This window comes from Sciurus carolinensis, chromosome 4 (genome assembly GCF_902686445.1).
Source record: "Sciurus carolinensis chromosome 4, mSciCar1.2, whole genome shotgun sequence".
NCBI lineage: Eukaryota > Metazoa > Chordata > Mammalia > Rodentia > Sciuridae > Sciurus > Sciurus carolinensis.
Genome location: NC_062216.1, coordinates 54,546,419 through 54,569,593, shown reverse-complemented (window position 1 = coordinate 54,569,593; position 23,175 = coordinate 54,546,419). Strand labels below are relative to the sequence as shown.

At 46.8% G+C, this 23,175-nt stretch overlaps 1 protein-coding gene across 13 annotated transcripts in view; it reads right to left on the bottom strand.

Annotated features, from left to right (window-relative positions):
- Window positions 1-23,175, bottom strand: part of Fgfr1 (fibroblast growth factor receptor 1) — a 58,854-nt gene that overhangs the window by 13,092 nt on the left and 22,587 nt on the right. For 2 of the 13 annotated variants that reach the window (XM_047551165.1, XM_047551158.1), the window contains exons 3-10: window positions 10,770-11,036; window positions 9,302-9,391; window positions 8,850-9,022; window positions 6,424-6,547; window positions 5,329-5,519; window positions 4,204-4,354; window positions 1,142-1,344; window positions 201-346 (exon numbers count right to left, since the gene is read on the bottom strand). In XM_047551165.1, the coding sequence (XP_047407121.1) occupies window positions 201-346; window positions 1,142-1,344; window positions 4,204-4,354; window positions 5,329-5,519; window positions 6,424-6,547; window positions 8,850-9,022; window positions 9,302-9,391; window positions 10,770-11,036 (1,345 nt within the window). Of the gene's footprint in view, window positions 1-200; window positions 347-1,141; window positions 1,345-3,321; window positions 3,467-4,203; window positions 4,355-5,328; window positions 5,520-6,423; window positions 6,548-8,849; window positions 9,023-9,301; window positions 9,392-10,769; window positions 11,037-23,175 lie in introns of all 13 variants that reach the window. The other 11 variants (XM_047551166.1, XM_047551162.1, XM_047551160.1 and 8 more) reach the window with 11 other exon arrangements.

Below are 23,175 nucleotides of genomic sequence, written 5' to 3'. Positions count from 1 at the left end.
GGGCTGGTAAAAGTCAAACCTTTATGACACCTCAGCTCTATCTCTCCATATTTCACCCAAGTGAGAGCAGAGAGCAGGCAGCATTCTCTCTGTAAGCACTCATATACCTTCACTTCCTGGAAGCCATGGTATACATGATTCCCACCATCAGAATAACAAGCAAAAAGGAGTCCTGAAAAACTTTGGGGTTAGAAAAGTACCTGTCCCTAGGCAGCTCCCAGCGGGGATCTTCAGGAAGCTCATATTCAGAGACCCCAGCTAGCATGGGCGTCCCACTGGAGGAGAGACGAGAGGGTCGAACCAGAAGCACCCCAGAGTTCATGGATGCACTGGAGTCAGCTGACACCTGCAGGGGAGAGTGGGGTCACCCTTCTAGCAAGGGTGCGGGGGAAGTGGCAGCAGCAGGTTCCTTTCAGTTCCTCATCAGGGCTTTTCACCATGGCAGAAGAATGCCTCAGTGTATATAATGTTCTTTCCCCAATGCAGAGTGGCAGAAAGACCATTCGAGGTCAAAAGACCTAAGTTCTAAGACTGACTGATTTCTACCACCTCACTAGCCTTTCTGGACTTCACATCACTCACCTTTTAAATGAGCACACAAATGTACTTCTTCCAGCTTGATATTTTAACACTATTCCAATAACCCTATTCTTGTCCTGATTCTTTGCAAAAACTCTGCCTCAGATTATAGTTTCCTGACCCCTAAAGCAAATTTCAGAGTCAGCAGTGTTCTGAGTGCACACACCTTAACCTTTTGGACTATTTCTTTCCTGAGGGAGAGGCATACAGAAGGGAAGGAGTATCCAGGACCTACTCAGGCCTTCTCCACCCCAATCAGTCCTGGGGACTGTCCAAATGCACAGAATCAGCTTCACATTTAAGACAAGACTTTCTTCTAAATCCTTGTGCCAGGTGAGTGGGGCATTTGTGGTTTATAGGAATTTACAAGCATGAACAGCAGTGTGAAACTGATTTGGGAGCACCTAGTTTAGAATGTTCCAGAGGCCCAGAGGCCAGAAAGCAAAGCCTGAAGTAAATTAGGGACAGTGGAGGGGATAGGGCATGAGAGCATGTGTGAGAAGTCCCTGGAGGTCCAGGAAGAGAAGGTAGCAGAGAACATGCGAATCCCCCATCTACTTTCTGTTACCTGTCTGCGCAGAGGGATGCTCTTGGCCAGCTTGTGCACGGCCATCTGGCTATGGAAATCACTCTTCTTGGTGCCACTCTTCATCTTGTAGATGATGACAGAGCCCACCATGCAGGAGATGAGGAAGGCCCCCGTGCAGTAGATGATGATCTCCAGGTACAGAGGTGAGGTCATCACTGCCGGTCTCTCTTCCAGGGCTAAGTCAGTGTGAACAAGGTGTTAGCAGGCTCTGGGGCCCCATCTCTAAGAGGCCCTGCTCCATAAGAAACATGAAACTCACTTCCTTTCCCCTGGGAACTTTTAGGGAGGAGAAGAACCAAGCCAGGTCCTAGCTAGGATTGTGAGTCTGACAGAGGATCAGAGGTCCTGGGACCTCTGCGTAGTCCTTAAAATGAACGGAAGTCCATAAAGGAATGAACTAGACTATCTTAATACACAAGTCCCATCCTTCTTTATCCCAAATGCTCCTCGCTTACTTGGACTGCTGGGCTAGACAGGTTATTAGACACTCCAGAAGCAGCTAAAATGTTTCTTCTGCATGCCTTTCTCAGCCTCATGGAAACAAGGCCCTTCTCTGCAGAGCCTCAGCACTGTACACACATACTGATCACTTGGGAACAGACAGCTTCTGAGTCCTTGTCCCTCAGGGCCCAGGAGGTCATTGAAGATGAGGTCAATATCTTGTTCAGTTCTGTATGCTTATAAACCTGGCACACAGGAGGGATTCAGGGGACAAATAAAGAGAGGGTGGGGACTGTTCCCACCTCACATCTGTGTCATCTGTCAGGTCAGACGTGTAAATATTTACACCTTGCCAAACCACAGGCAAAACTGATTTTGACTTTCAAACATGATGTTTGGACAGCTCCAGATGAAAAACAAACTTTTTTTTTGCCATTCTTAAGAACTTCACAGGCTCTGTAGGCCTCAAAACTTTAGGAAATGGGAAGCAGCATTATTTTATTCTCCTCTCCTACCTTCTACTTAGAATTCACACCCATGGCTACAGAAGACACACCAGTGAGTTCACCTTTTCCTTCAACAAAAGACCCTTGGTGCCAGCATCACTGAGTACTCTCTGCCCCACCATGTGGACAGTTCTCCCTTTAAAACACCAGCCAGCTACTGGGAAGGCAGCACCCCTGGGAGCCCTCCCCGAGGGGTACAAGGCATAGCCCTGGAGTAAGCCTCAAGCCTGACAAGGAGACAGCTGAGCTGATAAGAGGAGAAGGGTTCTGTTTTTCTTTCCCAACGTTGAGAAATGAAGACAACTCATTGGGAGCACAGACAGGACAGAGACAGGAACAATGATAAAAACAGAACACTTCTCTGCCGTAAGCAGGGCATTGTGAGACCTTGCTGGGCAAGAAGGACAGAGATGAGCAGAGGCAAAGAGAAGAGAAAGGAGGGTAGTGTGAGCAGCCACAGGACACAGCAGCACCCAGACCACATGCAGGGCACTCAGAGATGCAGTCACAACTAGCATTGGCCCTGCGGTCACCAGCCCACCAACCTTGCGCAGGTTGCAGGCTCCTTTCGTCCTGGTTCAACATACAGACCTCCTTTCTTAGGAGAGGAGGGTTGGCAATAGCCAGAGAGGATCATTATGCCTCCAGTGGCTTCCAGAGACAGTCCTCACTCAAGGCAGCAGAAGTTCACTGTCTAGGTAGTGACAGAGGATGTCAGTATAGAGGGGTGGGCCAGCGCTGGTCTTTCAAATGGCAAGCCTGTCTTGGCCAAGTGCCTACATTCAGGGAGAGGAAGAATGGGACCCTTTCTCATACTTGGAACTGGCCAAAAAAGATCATATAATTAAGACACTCAGTACCAAGTGGATGAGGGAAAGCTACTGGACCCAAGGAAGGAAGGAGCCTGCCCTGGAGAGAGCCCAACTGCAAGGTAAATCAGAGCCCATGCATGCATTGCATTGGCCAATGGGAGAGCCAGATGCAGGTGTACAGGTAGGAGGTCCCTCTGTTCCTGTCAAATCAGGAAATTTCTGAGTGAGCAGAGGATGCAGCCCTCAAAGTTGGAGTAAAAAAGGGCACATGGCAGGCAGGGGCCATCCCTCTATCCGTCTCTCCCAGCACTGTATGTCCCCCAGCCACACAATGCATGCTCCCCCCGTGCCCATGGCAAGGGCAGGACATCGAGAGGAGAAGTATAGTGTATACCTTCCAGAACGGTCAACCATGCAGAGTGATGGGAGAGTCCGATAGAGTTACCCGCCAAGCACGTATACTCCCCCGCGTCCTCAAAGGAGACATTTCTTAAGTGAAGCACTTCCATCTCTTTGTCGGTGGTATTAACTCCGGCAGTCTAGAAGAGACAACGGAAGCAAAATGGACAAGCACCAGACACGGGACCTCAAAGAGACACAGAGAAAGGGAGAGAGAGAAGAGGGGACAAAACCAGAGGAAGAAATGCTCCCCAGCGTCTCCTTTGCAACAAGGAACAAACAAAAACCACCAGGCAGCGAGACCTGTTAGAAGAAGAGACTGAGGCCCTGAGGGAGGAACTCCGGCAGACCTGAGAAGAGGATGGCTGGTTATGACCCTTCACCAGACGCTGGCAGCCACTGGCCCATCCAAGCATGCGGGCGGTGGGCAGCATGGAGAAATGGGGCCCGGCAGGTGGGGGGCTGTTTGGTTTCAGGTAAAGAAAGTCAAGGTGTACACAGAAGGGAAGGAAGGGTGCTGTGTGCACATGTACACACACACACACACACACACACACACACACACGGCTTGCAAGGGAACATCTGGTCCCTTCTTTCACCCACCACTCAACCAACAGTCTTAAGTATCATTCCTAACACAGCCAAAGTCCATATATAGAAATACGCACAGCCAAGGAACACACAAAAGGCACAGAGGGAGCCACCAACACAGTACCAAACCAAACCAGCCTCCCAGGCCGGGTATTTTTCCATGGCTCTGGGCACTAGAAGTACAGTAGGGTAACAGGGAGAGTCGGCGCTGGCTTCCCCACCTGCCCCAGCAGTGTGGGGCCTAAATCAAGTTCCCAGCACAGGGTCCCATCCATCTCCCCATTACCTTTTGCCATAGGTCTGGTGACAGTGAGCCACGCAGACTGGTTAGCTTCACCAATATAATTGGAAACCTTACACACATACTCCCCGCTCTGGGCCTCTGTCACATTGAACAGGGTCAGCACCTCCGCATCCGAGCTATTAATCCCCGAATGCTGGAACAAACCAACGACACACCAGTCAGTTGGGCAAACACTGAGATGTGGCCATTCTTTGCTCCTGTGTGACTTTCAGGCAGCGCATGGAGCCAAGGCAAGGGAAACACTGAAGTATTTATAATCTTCCCTTTTGAGTAGGACAAAACAAAATTGGCCTCAAAAGTCCAAAACATTTGATTAAAATTTTTTAAAAAGGGAAGAAACCACTGTCCCAAAGCAAATGTTCTATTTGTGTTAGTTCTTCAGGACTGGAACAGGTATTATAGAGACAGGCCCAGGCCCAAGATTATGGCCCCTTTTCCTCTAGAATAGTTTCAGCACCAGTGGCAGAGGGAAGGGTTGGGCAGTAAATCTTTGGGACAGCCAAGTCAGGGGAGGATGAGGTCTAACTCTGGGACAAGAAGGTAAACCACTTTCCCAGCTTTTGGTTACTTCCTGTTGCAAGATCCACTGGAGATTTAGCCAATTACCTTCCCTGGATTAATGGAGCATTCAGGGACAATGAAAGTCTGGGAGTGAAAGGAAAAAGGAAGAAAATGCCATTACTCCTCATACCACTTAGAATTTATCTGTGGCATTTGCTTTTCCAACAAAACTTTACTCTTATCATTACCCAGTTGCCAAAACGCCCTAATCTGGGAATCAAGCAGGGCCAAGACTGGGAAATACTAGTTAGAAAATTTTTGGTCCCAGGCAATGAATAAATAGGAATCTAAATGCACTGAGTGGGCTGACCCAGAGCCCTAGCTGTCCCATTCCCCAGCCATTTGTTCCCAGCTCACCTCTACTTTGTGATCTGTCACTAGTCCTGGGAAATGTGACTAGATCCCTACTACGACGAGTGTATGTCTGAAGGGAAAAGGCTGAGTCCCAGTCCTGGGCACTGGGCCTGACCACAGAGACTCGAGCCCCTAAGAGATATTGGTCACCTTCCCAGCACACTGGCACATAAAGACTGGGGCCAAGATTACCTTCAAGATCTGGACATAAGGCAGGTTGTCTGGGCCAATCTTACTCCCATTCACCTCGATGTGCTTCAGCCACTGGATGTGGGGCTGTGGGTCACTGTACACCTTACACATGAACTCCACATTGCTGCCCAGGGCCACTGTCTTGTTGGCAGGTAATCCTGCCTGCAGGATGGGCCGGTGTGGGGACCGCTCTGTGGAACAAGGGAGAGGACAGGCTAGTCAGACCCTGCCACGGCCTGGTCCTGGGATGCTGACAGAGGATATCCCTCAATAGAGGTACACCCACATTGGTGCCCCCTCAGCTTTCCCAGTGATGGGCAGTGCCCTTCCCAGTGCTTCTGAGTTCTTAAACCTGAGCTGGGAGAAGGGATACCCTATCTTCTTGTCCCAAGCCCTCAGGAACCTCCTCTCCAAGGCAATGCATCCACACTCACAGACAGTCAGGTTCTTGTCTACATGAAGGACCCTGTAACCCAGTCACATTCCCAGTCTCCAGTACAGCCTACTTCTCAACTAGAATCAGTCACTTATAGGGTCAGCAGTGATGCCGGCATCAACAAGGAGCTTGTCAAAAACCAGAATCTCACACCCTACCCCAGACCTCTAGGACCACAATCTTCTTAGAATATACCATCAAAGCCAGGGCAGGATGCTGGTTGTGACACTGCACCCTAAGATCTTGGGAGCATGAGATCCAGAACCTCTAGAAGAACTGAGCTGCAATCACAGCCCTAAGGGGCACGGCATTCCTCCTGGAGTCTCCTGTGATGTCTCAGAGTGAGCACATGCCTGTGGTTCTGCATTCACAGAGTGCCTGGCCTCTCTCAGTCTCAATGTATGTGCTAACATGATGCTACATTTAGCTTCACTGCACAAGTCACATCTTTTAGGATGGACCTTCAACAGCATATTCTGCTCCACAGTGACATATAGCTTTGAGATGTATCCTTGTCTAACCCTCTTCACTCTATTTTACAGACAATAACAGTGAGGCTTAACAGTGGAAGTACAGTGCCACATGTTATCCTGAGTCCATCCCTAGGAATGCCCCTGCCCTTTACTCAAAGCCTATTCCTGCCCCTCTGGTTATCTTACCCACGACATCGAGCTGATAGGTGTGGTTAATGCTGCCATACTCATTCTCCACAATGCAGGTGTAGTTGCCTTTGTCTGAAGGCACGACTGAGTCCATTATGATGCTCCAGGTGGCATAGCGGACCTGCAGAGATACATGCCAAAGGGTTCCATTGTGGGTCTGAAGGCAAAAGCCACAGGGCAGTACTGGCACCCTGTAGTACTGCTCAGAGAAGGCAGCATGTGGTCCCAGGCTGCAGTGTTAGCCAGGCCCAGGTACAGAGGGTTCCAGTCTCCACCCATTTACACTCAGAACATATCCTGCAAATTGGCAGATGGGCCTGGGAACTCTGAACATCTTCTCTGTGGCATTTAAGGTCAGCCATAATGTGGATAGATGTGCCTTCGGCACTCTGTCCCCATTTTACCAGGAACCTTCCCAATCTCACCTCTGTCCAGTCCATTCCATTCCTGTGACTGGAATGGCTCTCCTGCTAAGAGAGAGAGACTCCTAAAAGGCTGCCTCTGACACTTCATTTTAAAATCCATCTCTGCCTCAAGACGAATTTCTAGTCAGATCCGTTCTCAACCTTCCCTCTTCTGCACCTCCACTGAAGGTCTCATTTTAAAAAGAGCTGCTCATGGACATTTGCCCTCTTATTAGACCAGAATATCTTTATGGACAGGAATTCTGTCTTGTCCCATCTGAAAGTCAGTGACTTGCAGACAATCAGTGCTTGGTGAATGAACTTAATAACCTTTCCCTATTTGTTCTGGTTCCCTCTGGTTAGAAAAGAGAGACTAGGTTAGACAAAGGATAAACATGAACCCTGAAGATGATCAGAGACTCTGAAGAGGGGTTATGATAAAGATGTTCTTCCTATAACTATAAACAGGCAAAGGACATAACAGAATTTACCAGAGGGAATGAAAGTTGCTTATTAACGTGAGACTTCTAACTTTAGTAATAAGTAAAACAAAAAATGAAAAAAATTTTCATCTGTTAAATTTGTTGGCAAAGGGGCTGGGGTTGTGGCTCAGTGGTAGAGCACTTGCCTAGCATGTGTGAGGCACTGGGTTTGAGTCTCAGCACCATATATAAATAAATGAATAAAAAAAAAAAAAGGTCTATCAACATCTAAAAAAATGTTTAAAACAATCTGTTGGCAAAGATCTAATAAACTTGTCATTCTCATACTCTACTATGGTAAGGTGAATTAATTTTCCCCTTTTAAGAAAGTAATTGGGGTCTAGAGATGCAGCTTAGCAATACATTATATGCTTAGCAAGGACAAGGCCCTGGGTTCAATCCCCAGCCTGCAAAAAAAAAAAAAAAAAAAAAAGTAATTGGGTAATATGCATCCACAGCTTGAAAAACACTCATACCCTTTGACCTGAAAACTTCATTTCCAGCAGTCTATCCCAAGAACACACATTTTAAAATGCTGATTATTATATCCTCTGTAATATTTACATTAGTAAAAAACTAGAAAATACCTAATAGCTCAAAATTGTTTACTAAGTTATAGGTTATTTTTACAAAGGAACCCTCTTTCCTTCCTTCCTTCTTTCTTTTTTTTCCCCTTCTTTTGATACTGGGGATTGAATCCAGGGCACTTTACCACTGGGTTACATCCCCAACCCTTTTAAAAAATATTTTGAAGCCAAGCCTGGTGGTGCACAACTAATCCCAGTGGCTTGGGAGGCTAAGATAGGAGGATCCCAAGTTTGTGACTAGCCTCAGCAACTTAGTGAAGCCCTAAGCAACTTAGTAATACCCTGTCTCAAAATAAAAAATAAAGGGGCTGGGGATGTGACTCAGTAGTTAAGTACCCTGGGTTTAATCCCTGGTATCAAAAAGTAAAAAAATAAAAAATCTGAAGCAGGGGCTTGCTAAATTGTGGATGCTGTCCTCAAACTTGGGATCCTCCCACCTAACCCTCCCTAGTAGCTAGAATTATAGGTATGCACTCCCATGCTTTGTTCTTAAAAAAAATTCTTAAAAACATTTTTTATTAGTGCTTTATAGTTGTAATGAAATCTTAAGCAACCATGAAAAACTAACTTTCAAACACTCATGCTTGAAAAAGACTCAGTGTTAACAAATGATAAGAAATTATACAATGTGATCAACTCTGTTAAACCGCTAAATACATGGAAAAAACTGAAAAGATTTTTAAATTTATTCACATTTTTTGAGATGGAAATTTTTCAAAATACATTACCATTAGAGTTTAAAAGCATTATTTGACACAATTAAAGGCGGGTGATGGTGTAGTTTAGTGGTAGAGCGTATGTTTAGCATGTATAAGGCCCTAGTACCAAAAACCTCAACAAAACAACAAACACTAATTAAAGGCATGTAGTAAGGACCATATATCTCAGCTCTTCCCCTTATTCTAACTTTTTTCTGCTCTTCATATCTGTGTATACATACACATGTGTACCTTATAGCCTCCAATCCTGTGGTCAGGTTTGAACTCTTTCCCATTTTTCAACCAGCGCAGTGTGGGGTTGGGTGTCCCACTGGAAGGGCATTTGAACTTCACTGTCTTGGCAGCTGGCACTGCATGCAATTTCTTTTCCATTTTTTCTGGGGATGTCCAATATGGAGCTACGGCTGCCCAGGAAAAGCCAAGAGAGACAAGAGGGGTGGGGAGAAGGGGATGGTCAGGCTCAGGGGCAAAGTCTGGGCAGGACCCGGAGGTGCCCCACCCATCTGTCCAACCCCTGTGAGCAGTGCCCAGCACTTATCAGAACATTTAGAGGGGGGGCAGTTAGGCACCATGACCCCAGGTGCCCTCTGCTTCTTTCTTCCCACTTCAAGCAGGCCTCCCACTTCCCTCTTAAACCCAACTCCCAGGCCCCAAAAGCAATAAGGTAGGAAACAGTGTCTCACGCATACGGTTTGGTTTGGTGTTATCTGTTTCTTTCTCCTCGGAAGAGGAGTCGTCATCATCATCATCATCCTCCGAGGAGGGGAGTGCATCTACGGGAAGAAGAAGGGTCACTGAGGTCCCTCTGAGGCACCTCTAGAATTCCATCCATAACAACAGTCATGCCCTTAAGGCCACTAGAACATAGATGAATATAGCCACCCCTCCCTGTGAGGACTCCCAGTCCCACCTTTCCCTTGGTGATGACCTTTCAATGGGGCAGAAACTAAGAACTGTGTGCTCCAGTGCTGGTCTCCTTCCTTTCCCACCCCAGTGCACTGCCCCTCTCTGCCCAGAAGCCTCTCCTCTGATTGCTCCATCAGAGGCAGCTGTTCCTCTAATTTAACTCCATCCTGCACTCAAAGGCTTTCTCTCAGTTCTTGATACCACCTGGATGCCCTGGATCTTACAGTAGCAAGTCAGGGAACCTACATCCTTTTTTGGACTGTCAATCCCTGGAAAATCCAGGCAGATCGAGGCAGACCAAGGCATACTGTGCTAGAAGCTACCTCCAAACTCATGGGCTCAACAATCTACGGTTGGGATTTCCCTAGCACAGTTCTGCTAAGGTTTGGAAGATACCCTTTTTAACCACAGCAGATGGGGAGCCTATAGCTGCCAAGACCTCTCCCCAAGAAGTATCCACCCCTTAAAAGAACAGGCTTCACACCCATGTAGTCAGCAACAGGCTCATGCCAGAGCTTTTTCCAGTCCTTCTGGCACTTTTGGGGATCCGGAGGGAAATAAAGAAAGCAAGACCCTCAGTGGGGAGCAGGGCAGGTTCTCAGTGATATCTGGGAGGAGGAGCCAAGTCTACCTCCTGGGGTGCACAAATGGCAAAGAGACAATTTCCACTCTACTTCCTTAGATGGTAGTTTTGTGAAAGTCGCAATCTAAAAGTGGTAGATTCCCAAAGTCACAGAACTCTCTGGCTGCTCTGGCACAGCTCCAAAAGCTGGTGGACAGGTGTTTCTGTAAAGCCTGTGGACATGACGGTGCACCTGGGTCCTTCCCATCACAGCAGGGACTCACGGCATGTGCTGGGGCTCTAGTCACTAAGCTCAGTATCAAGTCCAAATGGCAAAGTAGTGGCAGGATGGAAGCTGGCTGAGAACCACTTAGCACCCTGGAGATATGGGCAAGTTGTTGTAGGAAAATTGTGGGTTCTTAACATCCCAAAAGCATCAGCAACTCCTCTGAGGTAGGTCTTGGAAGCCTCATATTTCTGGCCTGTGGCCTGCCCTACCTGGTTACCCCTTCAAGAGCTAAGCCACGCGGCGGGCAGGGAGCAATGTTAGTGGGCAGCAGTTTCTGAAGCAGAGTGGGGGCAGATGGTGGAAGGGAAGGAGGTTCACCTCATCCTGAAACTAGCAGAGAGAGTCAGAGGGGTGGGATCCAGGGGGAAGTTGAGGATAGGGTTTGGCTACCAACCTGAGACATTGACGGAGAAGTAGGTGGTGTCGCTGCCAGAGGGGCTGCTGGTCACACAAGTGTAGAGGCCAGAGTCAGCGGGCACGGAATCCCGCACCTCCACCTCCTCCCCTGTGATGCGGGTACGGTTGCTTTCCACCAGCTGTACCCCGTCTCGCAGCCAGTTGATGCTCTGCACATCGTCCTGCAGCCGACAGCGAAGCTGCAGCAGGTCACCAGGGTGGACCAGGAGGGACTCCACTTCCACAGGGGCTCCCCAGGGCTGGGCTGCAGCCACCCATGGGGGCCAGGAAGGGGAATCAAGGGGGGAGAGGAAGGAGGGGAGAGACAAAGGGAGTTACGCTAGCCACAGCGAGCAGCAACCTCCCTGGCCTCAACTCACCCCAGGACACAGCTGGGGAGGCAGGAATTGGAAGCGGCTGGCTACCTAGGACCCCCATTTCTTTTCCACCCCACTCCTCCAAAAGTCAAAGGAAGAAAGAGGCAAAGTTAGGAAGCGGCTGCAGCAGCATTAAGCGAATCACGTTTCATTCCCCCCATCCTAGGGGGAAAGTCAATCTTTGCCAGAACTTGTGTACAGAGTGCCCCCTCCCCACACGCTCAGCTTTTGTCAGGAATGACCACCTCCCAGAAGGAACACCCCATTCCTCTTGGCTAGGTCAGCCTCGCCCTTTTCCCTAGTGACAGTTGAATAAATGCTGCTCCTCAAAAATCTAGCAGCCCCCACACCCACTTTGGGAGGAGACCCTGGGTTCACGTGATTCAGTGAGGGTGGGGTATATGGCCCCCCAATGAGTCAGATGTGAATGTGAGAGAGGCAGCCCACGAAGAGGTCAGCTTAGGGGAGCCTTGAGCTAACAGGTGTCGGCCGGAGGATTTGGAGCTTTTGCCTATATTAGGAACGGAGGCCTGCAGCTGCCACAAAACCCACACTTGCTCTGGCAGCAGAAGTTGCTGCACACAAAGCCCCTTTCTCCTCATCTCACTGCCCCGACTCACCCTCCCATGCGCCCCACCCTCCTCCCTGCAACACGCTGTCACACATCTACCCCTGCCCCACCCCTCACTTCTTTTCTGGACAGCATTTCTAGACCTGGGCAGGATGTCCATAGCTTGCAAGATCTGATGACACCAAGAACACCCAACCCTCTCCCAAGAGCTTGCTCACTCTTGCTAGCAAAAAGGTCTGAAATCCTGACAAACCTGGGAGTCAACTCCCCTTCAATAATGGGGGGGAAATGAAAGTTTCTGTTTCCTTTTAGGGTGTACATGCATGCTCCTGGTCTCTGCATCCACCAAAACAATGCACTGGGTGCCTCTCACACCTGCCACCTGACCTACTGCTCCACACCTGTTCATCATAAGAGGCTCTAGAGGAACCTGTCACAGGTCCACAAGGCCCTGAAATACAACATGCTCTCCCTCTGTCCCTGCTCTGACCTACTACCTCCCTATCACTAAAGGGCCCCTGTCTATGCCTGGCTTTCTCCACACACTCTCCAGTGCTTGGTCTGACAGGGACTTCCTCCTGGAAGTCACTTCTCACTTCCAGTCTGATGTATTTACTTTCAAATCTCTAGCTAGCACCCCGTCCATCTGATCGATGTTTGGCACCTAAGAGCTGTTCAATAAATGCTTGATGAATAAATGTCAGAGACATGGTCTCTTCATTGTCTTCCTCTCTGAATTCCCTTCTTTCCTTTGCCCCACTCCTCACTTTTGTGAGCCTTTTTCTGAGTGCACCACAGGTTCTCATTAGAATCCTTAAAAATAAAAATGTATGTCTGAGACCAGACCTGGTGGCATATTCCTATCATCCCAGCTACTCAGGAGGCTGGGGCAGGAGGATTGCTTAGCCTAGGCGTTCAAGATCCGTCTGGGCAACATAGCAAGACTCATTTAAAGAAATGATAAGGAAAGAAAGGAAGGAAGGAAGGGAGGGAGGGAGGAAGGAAGGGAGAGGGAGAGGGAGAGAGAAAGAAAAGAGAGAGAGAGAGAAAGACAGTGGGTGTCCACATTGCAAGCCACCAGAGGCTCGGTTTTCTTCCAAGGGGCCTTGTGCTTTGGCCCACTTCAATTCAAGGTTTCTATCATAAACTAGGGTCATCAGAAATGGGGGTGCTACTTTAAAAGGGCTTGGAAATACTAGGCTAGCACATGTTTATTTTTGTGAATCTGGTGAAGAAGAACACCACAAAGGTAAGCAGAACACACAGTTGATTAAAAATAAGCTTTTGTGGGTCTCAGAGAAAGTTATTCTTTCCATTTATAATGGTTTGTGGTTTTGCCAAATGAAGGCAGAAGAAAAGCAGTTTGGGACTCAACCCTTAAAGGAAAGCAGTAGACACTCCTATTGATCAAATCTTACTTCCCTCAAGTGACCTCACTGATTAAATATTTTGTAGCTCGTGATCTGCATCAGCCGTTGGTCAACAGTGAACTCAAATTCTTAGACTCTGGCATCACACAGCCTATTTCAACAGGTCCCAGAGATGAAAAGTAGTTCCCAAGACAAAATCACAGCAAAGGAGAACACTCAGACACTTGTCCCCAAAAGAAAGTAGCCAAGGAACCTGGCCCTGCCAACACCCACCCCAATTAGAATGTGCAAACAAAACTCTCCTACACAATCTATGAAAAAACCTCAAGAACCAGCTTTCCTTTCTCCTGCTGCAACCCTTTAGATTCTGGTTCTTTTCCAAATGTGTGTCTGGTTTGCTTCATTCTTTCCCATTCCTGGTTCCATCTTGAGATAACCTCCTACATGGCCTCTCTGGTTAGAGTTCAGACTTCCCCCAACTTTTCTCCTGATCTAGATCAAGATCCCAGTCACGAATAGGCTAACATCTACAACCCCGTTGACCTTTAAGGCTCCCCACATCTGTTCCCATCTGGTCTGTCCAACCTTCTCTCCCTACCAGGAGTCTTCCATTTTAAGTCTGGGAGTTCTCTACCCTGACTACATCCTCTCCTCTAAAATAACTAAGCTTCTGTTGACAACTGTCAGCATCTCTCTGGAGTCCTCCTGCCCTCAACTATACAAAGTTCATCATCAAAAATGTCCACCAAGTCTTCAGTCTGCACTAGTGTCTCTATTCTTAATTTTCTGTAAAACAATCACTGGCTGAACCACATCAATTCGATTATATAATGTCTTGTATTTTTTTTAAACACCAGAAATAATTCACACTGTAAAAACTCACCCATTTGAAGTATACAATTAAATGGTTTTTGGTACAGTTTTCCCTTGGTATCCATGAAGGATTGGTTCCAGGAAACTTCCCTCCACCCCACTCTCATATGAAAATATGAGGATGCTCAAGTCCCTTGTATAAAACAGGTAGTATTTGTATCCAATCTTGGTACTTCCTCTCCTATACTTTAAACCATCTCTAGATTAATCATTTGATTAATCAACTAATCAAATGTAAATCATTGTTACACTGTATTAGAGAATGAAAATGGAAAAAAAAAGTCTGTTCATATTCAGTACAGATAACTACCCCCCTCTAATACTTCCCATCCAAGGTTGGTTGAATCCACAAGTAAAGAAACCATAGGCATATGCAGATGGCTGTATATTCAGAGTCGCAGAACTATCACCACAACCTGACTTAAAAGAATATTTTTGTAAGCCCAAAAGACACTCCATACCCACAGAAGTCACCTCCTATCTCTTATACCATCCACTGATCTACTTTCTATCTTTATAGATTTATCCATTCTCCATTTCAGTGAAATCACATAATAGATGATGTGTTGTGGCTTCTCCCACTTTGCACAATGTGGTTAAAGTTCTTTCATGTTGTGACATGTCTCAATACTTTATTCCTTTTAATAGCCTAAAAATATTCCACTGAATGGATATACCACTTCCAATTATCAGTTGAGAGACATTTGAATATACTGTTTCTTAATTGTCAAAAATGTCCATGTCTTGCTTCCCTTAAGAACAAGGAAGCAACACAGAGCACGATTACCTATTATAATTTCCCGAAGAGTGCGCAACAAGGTCAGAAATACAGAAACTATTTGATAGGTCTTTAATTAAATTTAGCATCTGGCAAAAGCTAATTCTCAGAGGAATCAAAAATCAGGCTAGGGCTCTAGGGTATTTGTGGCTTGTTCATTGCTAGTATTGCCCTTGAGTGTATGTCAGATTCTCTATTTACAACACAGGGATAATGCCATTTTCTCCTAGGAGGTGATGGAAAGGTAACCAACCACTTGTTTTGTTTACATGGTCCTCCTGTCTGCATTGCTGCCCTGTATAGTGGCCCTGACTTTGACCCTGTCCTTTGAAAGGTGGCTTATTCCAGAGTATCACTGATCACCAGCAGCCTACAACTATTTAAGTCACCATTTCCCATTCTCTTTCGTTTTTTTCCCTTACTTGTGACTTCTTTGGAAAAAAGGCCCTCCATCCCTGGCTCCAATTTAAAGCTGGTCTTTCTCTGGCCAAAACCAATAGGTTAGGCTAGACATGTCCTTAGGTGTCCGTTAGCAAGAGATGAGCTAACTGATGCTTTTACTGAGCTGGCCGTGAAAAGCAAAGAAAAAAGTCATTTTATTGCTTATCCACTTGAAACTAACATTCCAACCCTTGGAGAATTTGATTCATTAGACTCAGTGACGAGGGTTGTCCTCAATATGTACAATAGGGATGCTTGAGGGAAGTTGCAGACCAAAACACTTGCTTTATGTATCTTATTTCCTGAGAGATAAAGCAGGGATGGAGGCTGAAGACCATGTGGTATCTGGATGCCATGGTGACCCTGCCTAAGGCTGAAAATGTTTTGACTGTGAGTCAAATTATAATGTTCACTATTACAAGCTCTGGATATCATGTGCTTAAAAGTGCTCTATGGGAAAAAGGTGCATTGTGCTTGATACCAACAGAATAGAGTCTCTGTTATCACTGGTAGCGGAAAGGTTAGGGACAGGGCTTGACTTGACATGAATATCCTGAGAGGACTGGGGATGCTGACTTCATTTCCAAAGCCCTGAGTAACTCTCCAGAAAACAGGAGAGAACAAAGGCTCTTACTTAGCTGCTGAATATGAATTGGAGAAGGTCCCAGGTCCTCAGACAAGTGTCTGGGTCAGTATAGATGTATGGACCAGGCTGGATCCAGGGCTCCTTGCAGTAAGAATGAAAGTGATTCATTCACCAATCCCACACTGCTTCTCGAACAGAGCCTCTATCCCCTGGGGTGGGGGAAGTTCAAAAGAAGGGGGACCCACAATTTTCAGTAATCGTCAAGGGAACAGATAGAAAAGACAGAGGTGGGATGGAGGGGGACCTTCCCACGGTGCTTTCAAGTTTAGGAACATAATTAATTAGTGTTAATGAAGCACTATTGAGTCCTCCCTCCCTTCCTACTTGCCCCTCACATACTGCAACTGTGCAATTCCCAACAAGTCAACAGGTGTGGCATTTACTTAAGGCAGGACTGGCCAGAAATCTCCCACTAGTAATTCAGCAGGAGGTTCTACCCTGGGTACATTAGATCAGATCTAAGCTCTTGATTCTAAATCTCTGTGTCTTCTGCCAGCTATGGCCACTGTGAGGTAACACATCAGAATTGAACATTGGTCAACCTTCCCCTTTGGGCCAGCTTCAGCTCTCTGGATCACAAGTCCCTAGAGAGGTCTCACACTGCCTCCTGTCCCCTCACTCTGTGTAGGGTTGGGAAATGGAGCCTTGAAGAGGCCCAAGCCCACCCACACCTTGTTATTCTTTTTCTTTCTTTCTTTCTTTCTTTTTTTTTTTTTAGGTTTTGCAAACCTCATTATGAGGATGAGATACTTCAGCCCCTGAAAAATCCAAGAAGACAGAGAACTGTCTTCAAAATAGCTATTATTAGGTGTGTCTGTGAGCCCTTATCACTGTGCAAGAAGAAATGGGTTAAACAAAGACATGTCTTAGCCTAACCAGGGTGATAAGATGCTCACAACAGCTTTATATGCATGATGCCCTTTATATTGCAACAGGAGACAACTGGAGAATACAAGAACTAAGTACAGGCAATCCAGCACAGGTTCTTAGGTGATACAACTTTTTTAAAAGTTATCAGTGGTCAGACCAGACCAAGTTCATGGCAAAGATCGGACAATGTTGGAAGGGAGGGAGGACAGAAAAGAATGAAATGCTTCTGAGCAAGACTATGCCTTGGGATGAGAAGCACCAGATGAAGCCTGACTGCATGGCCTGCTTGGAACAGAAGGTTCATGATAGAAAATAGTGGTGGTGGGGGGGAGATTTCAAATTGTAAGGACAGAAATATAACAGAGCCACTGAAGAAGTCCCAGGGAACACATCTCTTTGCAGAAATTATAAATGCAGGCCATTTAGGCCACATGGACAAATATACTTGAAAATGTATTTTGAAATACCACTTTGCCAGCCCTGGTCCCATCGCAGCCAATTTGGTCTGGAGGTTATCCATCCCCAAATCCCACAACTTAATATGACCCCAGTGAAGAATAACAACATATTTGCATAGTACTTTGCATCTGCCACGTAACAGATATTATCTCGGGATCCTTAAACAACTGTGTAGACAGGAATACCAATACTGGACAATATTCACAGCATGTGGACTGTACCCCACATAGAGTGCAAAGCTTTCCTCACAGACTATCTGATTTTATTCTCATAGCAGCCCTTTGGGGTTGATTCTCTTCTATCTTATGGAAGAGGTTGCTTACTATATGCCAAGCATAAATTTCAGCATGTTAACTCCTCAAAACCCCACAACGATCCTATGAATTAGGTACTATTATTTTCACCGAGGAGAAACTGAAGCACTGGGATTCAGAATTTGTCCACGATGGAACAGCTAGGTACTGAATGGCAGAGCTGGGATTCAAACTCAGATGGCTTTGGTTCGTCAGAATTCACACACCCAGGGTCTGGCTCTACCACTCTGAGAGGAAACCTGTACCATTACTGTATCTTTACAGTTCCTGACTTCTCACAAGTGATGAAGCCCTCTGGTTCAGCCCACTGATCCTGTGTAATAGTACCCACCTTGGGAGTTCTGAAACTGGTAGCTTTGCCTTATCCTCCCTCCCTTTCCTCATTCCCTTAATTCCACAGCTCATCTCATAACCACTATCTTATAACAGAATGCTTACAACTTATAAATACACTTTTCTGCCCATGCTCATCAACCTCTTATAGTTGAGCAGGTATAGTTGTCCACAATGACAGGTGAGGAAATGGGGGGTGGGATGCACAGCGACCATGGCAGTCTCAAAACTACTAGTAGTGCCCTACTTCGGTACTGCAGCTGATCTGTTGCAACATGTGTATTCATGATCGTGTCACTCCTATTCATTACCTTCTGAACATAAGAAAACAGAGGTCGAGAGGCTTCTTCCTAAGTGATCAGCAATGACCCAGATGACAGGTCTGCGGAGTCCTGGGCCCCTTCACAGTGCTTCTCACCAAGGGAGGTCCAGCAAGCACTGTCACAGCAAGTGGGTCAGTGAGAGGCAACCGACACCAGGCACGCAGGGGCACTGCCTCTGCCTTAGGTAGTACAAGTAGTATATATAGCACAGCCCTCCCTGCTTGTCTCCCTGGCTCAACCCCTCATCAGTCACCTGACACCATCCCTCTTCTCAAGCCCCTCACCCTTGATTACAGCTTACAGCTGATGACCTCTGATGACCCACTGAGAAGATTAAGAACACTAGGCAAAGAGGCTGGTCAACTCTCCCCTTGGGCCAGCTCTGTGGATCACAAGTCCTCAGAGAGGCCTCATGCTGCCTCCTGTCCCCTCATGTTGTGACAGCCCAGGATTTATTCCTTCCACCAGAATTCTGAGCCGCTGGGCTCTCTCTCCTCCTCTGCCTTATCTGTCCAACCTCCTAGTTCCTCACTGCCCCTTACTCTCCCAAGAGACTTTGCTTCTCCTAAAATGCCTTTCTCCTCCTCTCTCTCTCCAACAATCTCTCCATCACATCCCTAGACCTTTAAGCTCACTTATCCTAGATTTGTAGCTGAACTACATTCTTCACTTCATCCTTAATGTACCATTCCCCTGGACTTGAAAATGTTCATGGTTTCATCTTGCACTTGGTCTTGTTGCCTAGCTGTCAGGTTGGTCCACACATGTATGTCTTAACTCCCTCTGGGGTCAGGAAGAGCAACTACATTGGATGGGACAAAGGGCTGAGGCTTTGAGTAACTCACCCCCCACAAACCAGACTTCATTTTTTAGCATGATGTCTCAGGGTAGCAATTTCTGTCATCCCCATTAAATCCTTTGGATTTTGGATTTCTGGGTTAAGAAAATTAGGGGAGAAAGGCCATGCTCTTAAGTAACATGGGGGAACTGGTGGTCTAGGAATGTTTACGGTCTTGGCACAAGCTCCCCAGAGATAAATGAGGGGGCAATTGTGGGAGGGGGAGGAACTCGGGGTGGCTTTGAAAGTAACTTAAAAGGAACACAGAACAGCACAGCGGGGCTCCGGGGGCCCTCTGTGAGGTTTTTTTATTACGTTATTTTGGCTTTGAAATGGAACTGAAAACTTACTTGAGTCTGGCAAGACCAGGCCAGAGCCAGGGAATCAAATCCTAGGTAACACCCATCATACCACAAGGGTTGGGGTGTAGAGAGAAAGAGCCTTCAAGATATGTGACTCCCTGAAGTGAGTCCCTACAATACAAGGGAAGCTGCAGAAACGAGGAGCACAGATCTTGTGTGTGGCAGGAGAGACAGGACAGAGACAGGTGAGTGTGGTAGGAGAGACAGGAACACCAAATCAATTAGCAGGGTCTGACGCCCAGATAGGCAGCATTCACCAGTTGCCCGACCCAGGGGATTTGGAGTAGGGTGCTTTTTTTTTTTTAATAGAAAAAGGGAAAGGAGTAAGAAGGAACATTTTGCATGCAAATGGGCCACTGCCAGAAGAGCCCATTAAAATGTAAAAACTCCACATTCAGCCTGACAAAACGGTGCAAACTGCTGTGTTTGCCAGAGGGGCAGCAATAAAGCTCACAACAAAGGGGCCGAGGAACAATGGCGGGCTGAATGGCCTCTGTCAGCAGGTCCCCTTGCGCGTTGCCATGGGGACCCCACCGGGGCTTACTAAAGGTATTTCCTGAGGAGAAAGGCAGTGCACACATGCCCAGGCAGCCCGGCTAATCCTGACAGGAAGCCATCGCCATTCAGCAGCCCAGGGGCTTGGGGCCGGAGTTTTGTTTTGTTTTTATTAAAAAAAGATTTTGGTCTTTTGTGTGTCCCACCTCGTCACTGTAATTTAGCACAGAGCCGCCTGTGCTGGGTAAAGCCACAGCCAGGGCCCGGTGACTGCCCCGCGACCCCCCAAAACCAGCTCCCCAGGCAGAACCCCACTTGGGAGCCCCAGGCCGTGAGAGAGTTCTGTGTCAATCTTAAAACAGACAGGAAGCCTGAGTGCTAATATGCCGTAATGCACGAGAATTGAGTTTGGGGTTCAAACTTCTGTTCTTGGGTTTATCGGATGCCTCCTTCCTACCTGTACTTCAAATCCCTAGGGATCTGGTCCCCTTCCCCCAACTGGCATCAGCGTCCCCAACCTCCCACTTTGGGAGAGTCTTCTCAGCTTGAAGAAGGACTGTAATTAAGTGATTAACAAAGGAATGCACCCAAGAGTTGTCCTAAAAAGAAATCTCCTTTCTTTCCCCAGCAAGAAGTTCTGGCCCCAATTGTTTACTGATAACACCTTGAGCTGGGTCAAAAATAAAACTCTTATTCCACCCATTTCCCAAAATGGTTCCCAATATACTTTGTTTCTCTCCTTCCTATCTTATCAGCAAGTAAGAACCCAGCATGAGTGAAGGTGGATGCTCTGCAGCTACAGAGAAGGGCAGTCAAGGCTCACAGCTCCTAGAAGTTTGTGTCACCATTTCTCATTTGGCACCAGAAGAATCCGGCCTTGGCAGATTCAGGGAAGAGAGCCAACTACACAGCTGGCGGTGGAGACAGAAACTCCCAAGTGACAACTGCCCCCTAGGACACAGTTTAGAGTAAATTAACATTTCCTAAGCAACTCATAGGTGGAAACAGCCATCTCCAACAGAGTCTGAAAAATGAAGGTGGTACAGTTCCTTCATTGTGATTCGAACCCAGTTCTGAGTTTGAAAATCCCATAATCTTTCAGCTAGACCTTTCCCCAAAACATGTTTGAATCTGGCATTTAGATAAAATCATAGAGGATGACATATTATTTTGGAGGCAAAGAATACTGCCCAGCAACTCTCTTAGACATCTTGGGAAAATTTGAAGGCCATAACTAGATGGAGAAAGGAGTAGGAGTCTGATCAATGATAGGAAACTCCCTAAAGGAACCCCAAATCTGGTATGGGCAATTTATGAGGACTGTAGGTCAGGTGAAGGTCTTATTCCTGTCTTTAATTAAAAAAAAAAAAAATGTCCTAAACTCAGAGCAAAAGTACAACTGCTCACCAACTGATAGAATGCAAAAGAACGAACATCTTCCACTAAGATGTTAGCTTGGTGTGTATGTGTGTGTGTGTGTGTGTGTGTGTGCGAACGGGCGCAGGGGTCCTGATGAAGGAGGGGAGTTAGACCCTCCTACCACTGGCCCGAAGCCCAGCCCTCTCAGCCATGTGTCTGCAGCTGCGACCTGTCATGCACTTCCTGGTCTGGGTTCTGTAATGGAAAGATCATTAAGAGTGGGGGAGGGAGGAGAGCTAGATGAATCAACAGTGAAGAGGTAACCCTGCAGCTCCCACTCTCCGCTGAGCTCTGACCTTAAAGTCTGGTCAGGTTCCTTAAAGAAAAGAATGTATTACCCTGCCCCCCCCCCCCATATGGCTGCCCCTCCCCCATGCTCAGCGGTGCTGATTTGGGGAAGGAAGCGCCAGCAGCTGGGCAGGAAAAAGTTGTCACTCCCTAAACTTGCTGATGCATTAGTAGTGTCCTTAGCTGATTGAGAATGTGCCTTCTGGTGCCCCAAAACCGCAATAGGTGCTGCAGTGCACAAGTCACTAGGCTCTCAGCACCCCAACAGGTTGCCAGTTCTACACCCCATCTGGTCTCAATGTGGTATTGGTGGGTCTGGGAGGTCTGGGTCAGAGCCCTGCATAAAGACTACTCCCCGGTGAAGAAAGGAATGGTTTCTTCGTAAAGTAACATATTTCTCAATGTAAAGAAATGCCCTGGGCTCAGAGCTTGTCTAGCATGCTCGAGTCGCTGGGTTCCACTCCCAACAGACCCCCCCATTTTCACTTTAAGAGAATAAAGATGATAAAACATCCTCTTAAAATGAAATAATGTGGATGATAGTTTCAGGAGCTAAGGTAAGGGAGGAGAGCTCACTGATTAACGGACATGTCAATTAAGTTCTAGAAATGGAATGGTAGTGATGGCTGCACAACAATGTGAGTAAACAATATCACATAACTGTTTCCTTGACAACGGATAAGTGGTGTATTACATGTTAGGTATGTTTTAATCCCAATAAAAATAATTGAATGGTATGGTAGTAGACACTGATGGTTTAGTAAAATAAGTTGATAACCCTATGTGGGTTCCAAAATATTAGGAGGGGAATTATACTGGTCCATGAAACATAAAAACGTGGGACCAAGAGTCAGTTTCACAGATTTCCAGGACCGTGGAACCCCAGAAGTTGCTTCATGTACATGCCATCCATCCACATACCGCATATTCATCTGTTAGCCTCCCTGACTCATGCACACAGCATCAAAGATAAGCATTTTACTCTGTTTTAAGAATTAAAAACAGGGTTTCAAGGTTTTTCTGACTGCGATGTTATGGCTTTCAGGTGGAGCAGGTAGAAGAATGAGCCCAGAGTCTGTGTGCCTTTGCTTCCACAGGGATCCAGGATCACCAGAATCTTGGGGAAGAGAGGTCCTTGGAGAAACTGTTTAGTCCCCGACTGAGCTTGAGTCACACTGGCTGTCACTTAAGCTGTCACTGGCTGGAGGCAGCAGAGACAGCACCTGAGTAGAAATCACTCCAGTGGCTGACCTTACCACTAACTGTGTGACCCTAAGCAAGTCACCTCCCTTGTCAGATTCATGCCGTGTGAAATGAGGAGGCTGACTAACTTGAAAAGTCCTAGATTCCTTCCAGCTCTAACAAATGTCTTGGGTTTTAACTGGGCCTTGCTAGATGGACATTCCCACCTGCTTCCAACCAAGAGCACACTGGTGAGGGGGGAGGGAACATCCTCTCCAAGTAACTGTCCTTAAGAAAAGGGATTCTGTTTTGGTCACAGAGCTCTGGCCACCAGCATCTTCAATAAATGCTTCTTATCTTCACTGCTTCTAAGACTAGCAGAAAACTCAGACATTATTCAAGGATTCATTTCTTGGTCCTTTTTTTATATGCTAATGGAATACAATCCCATGAGAAAAGTTAGGT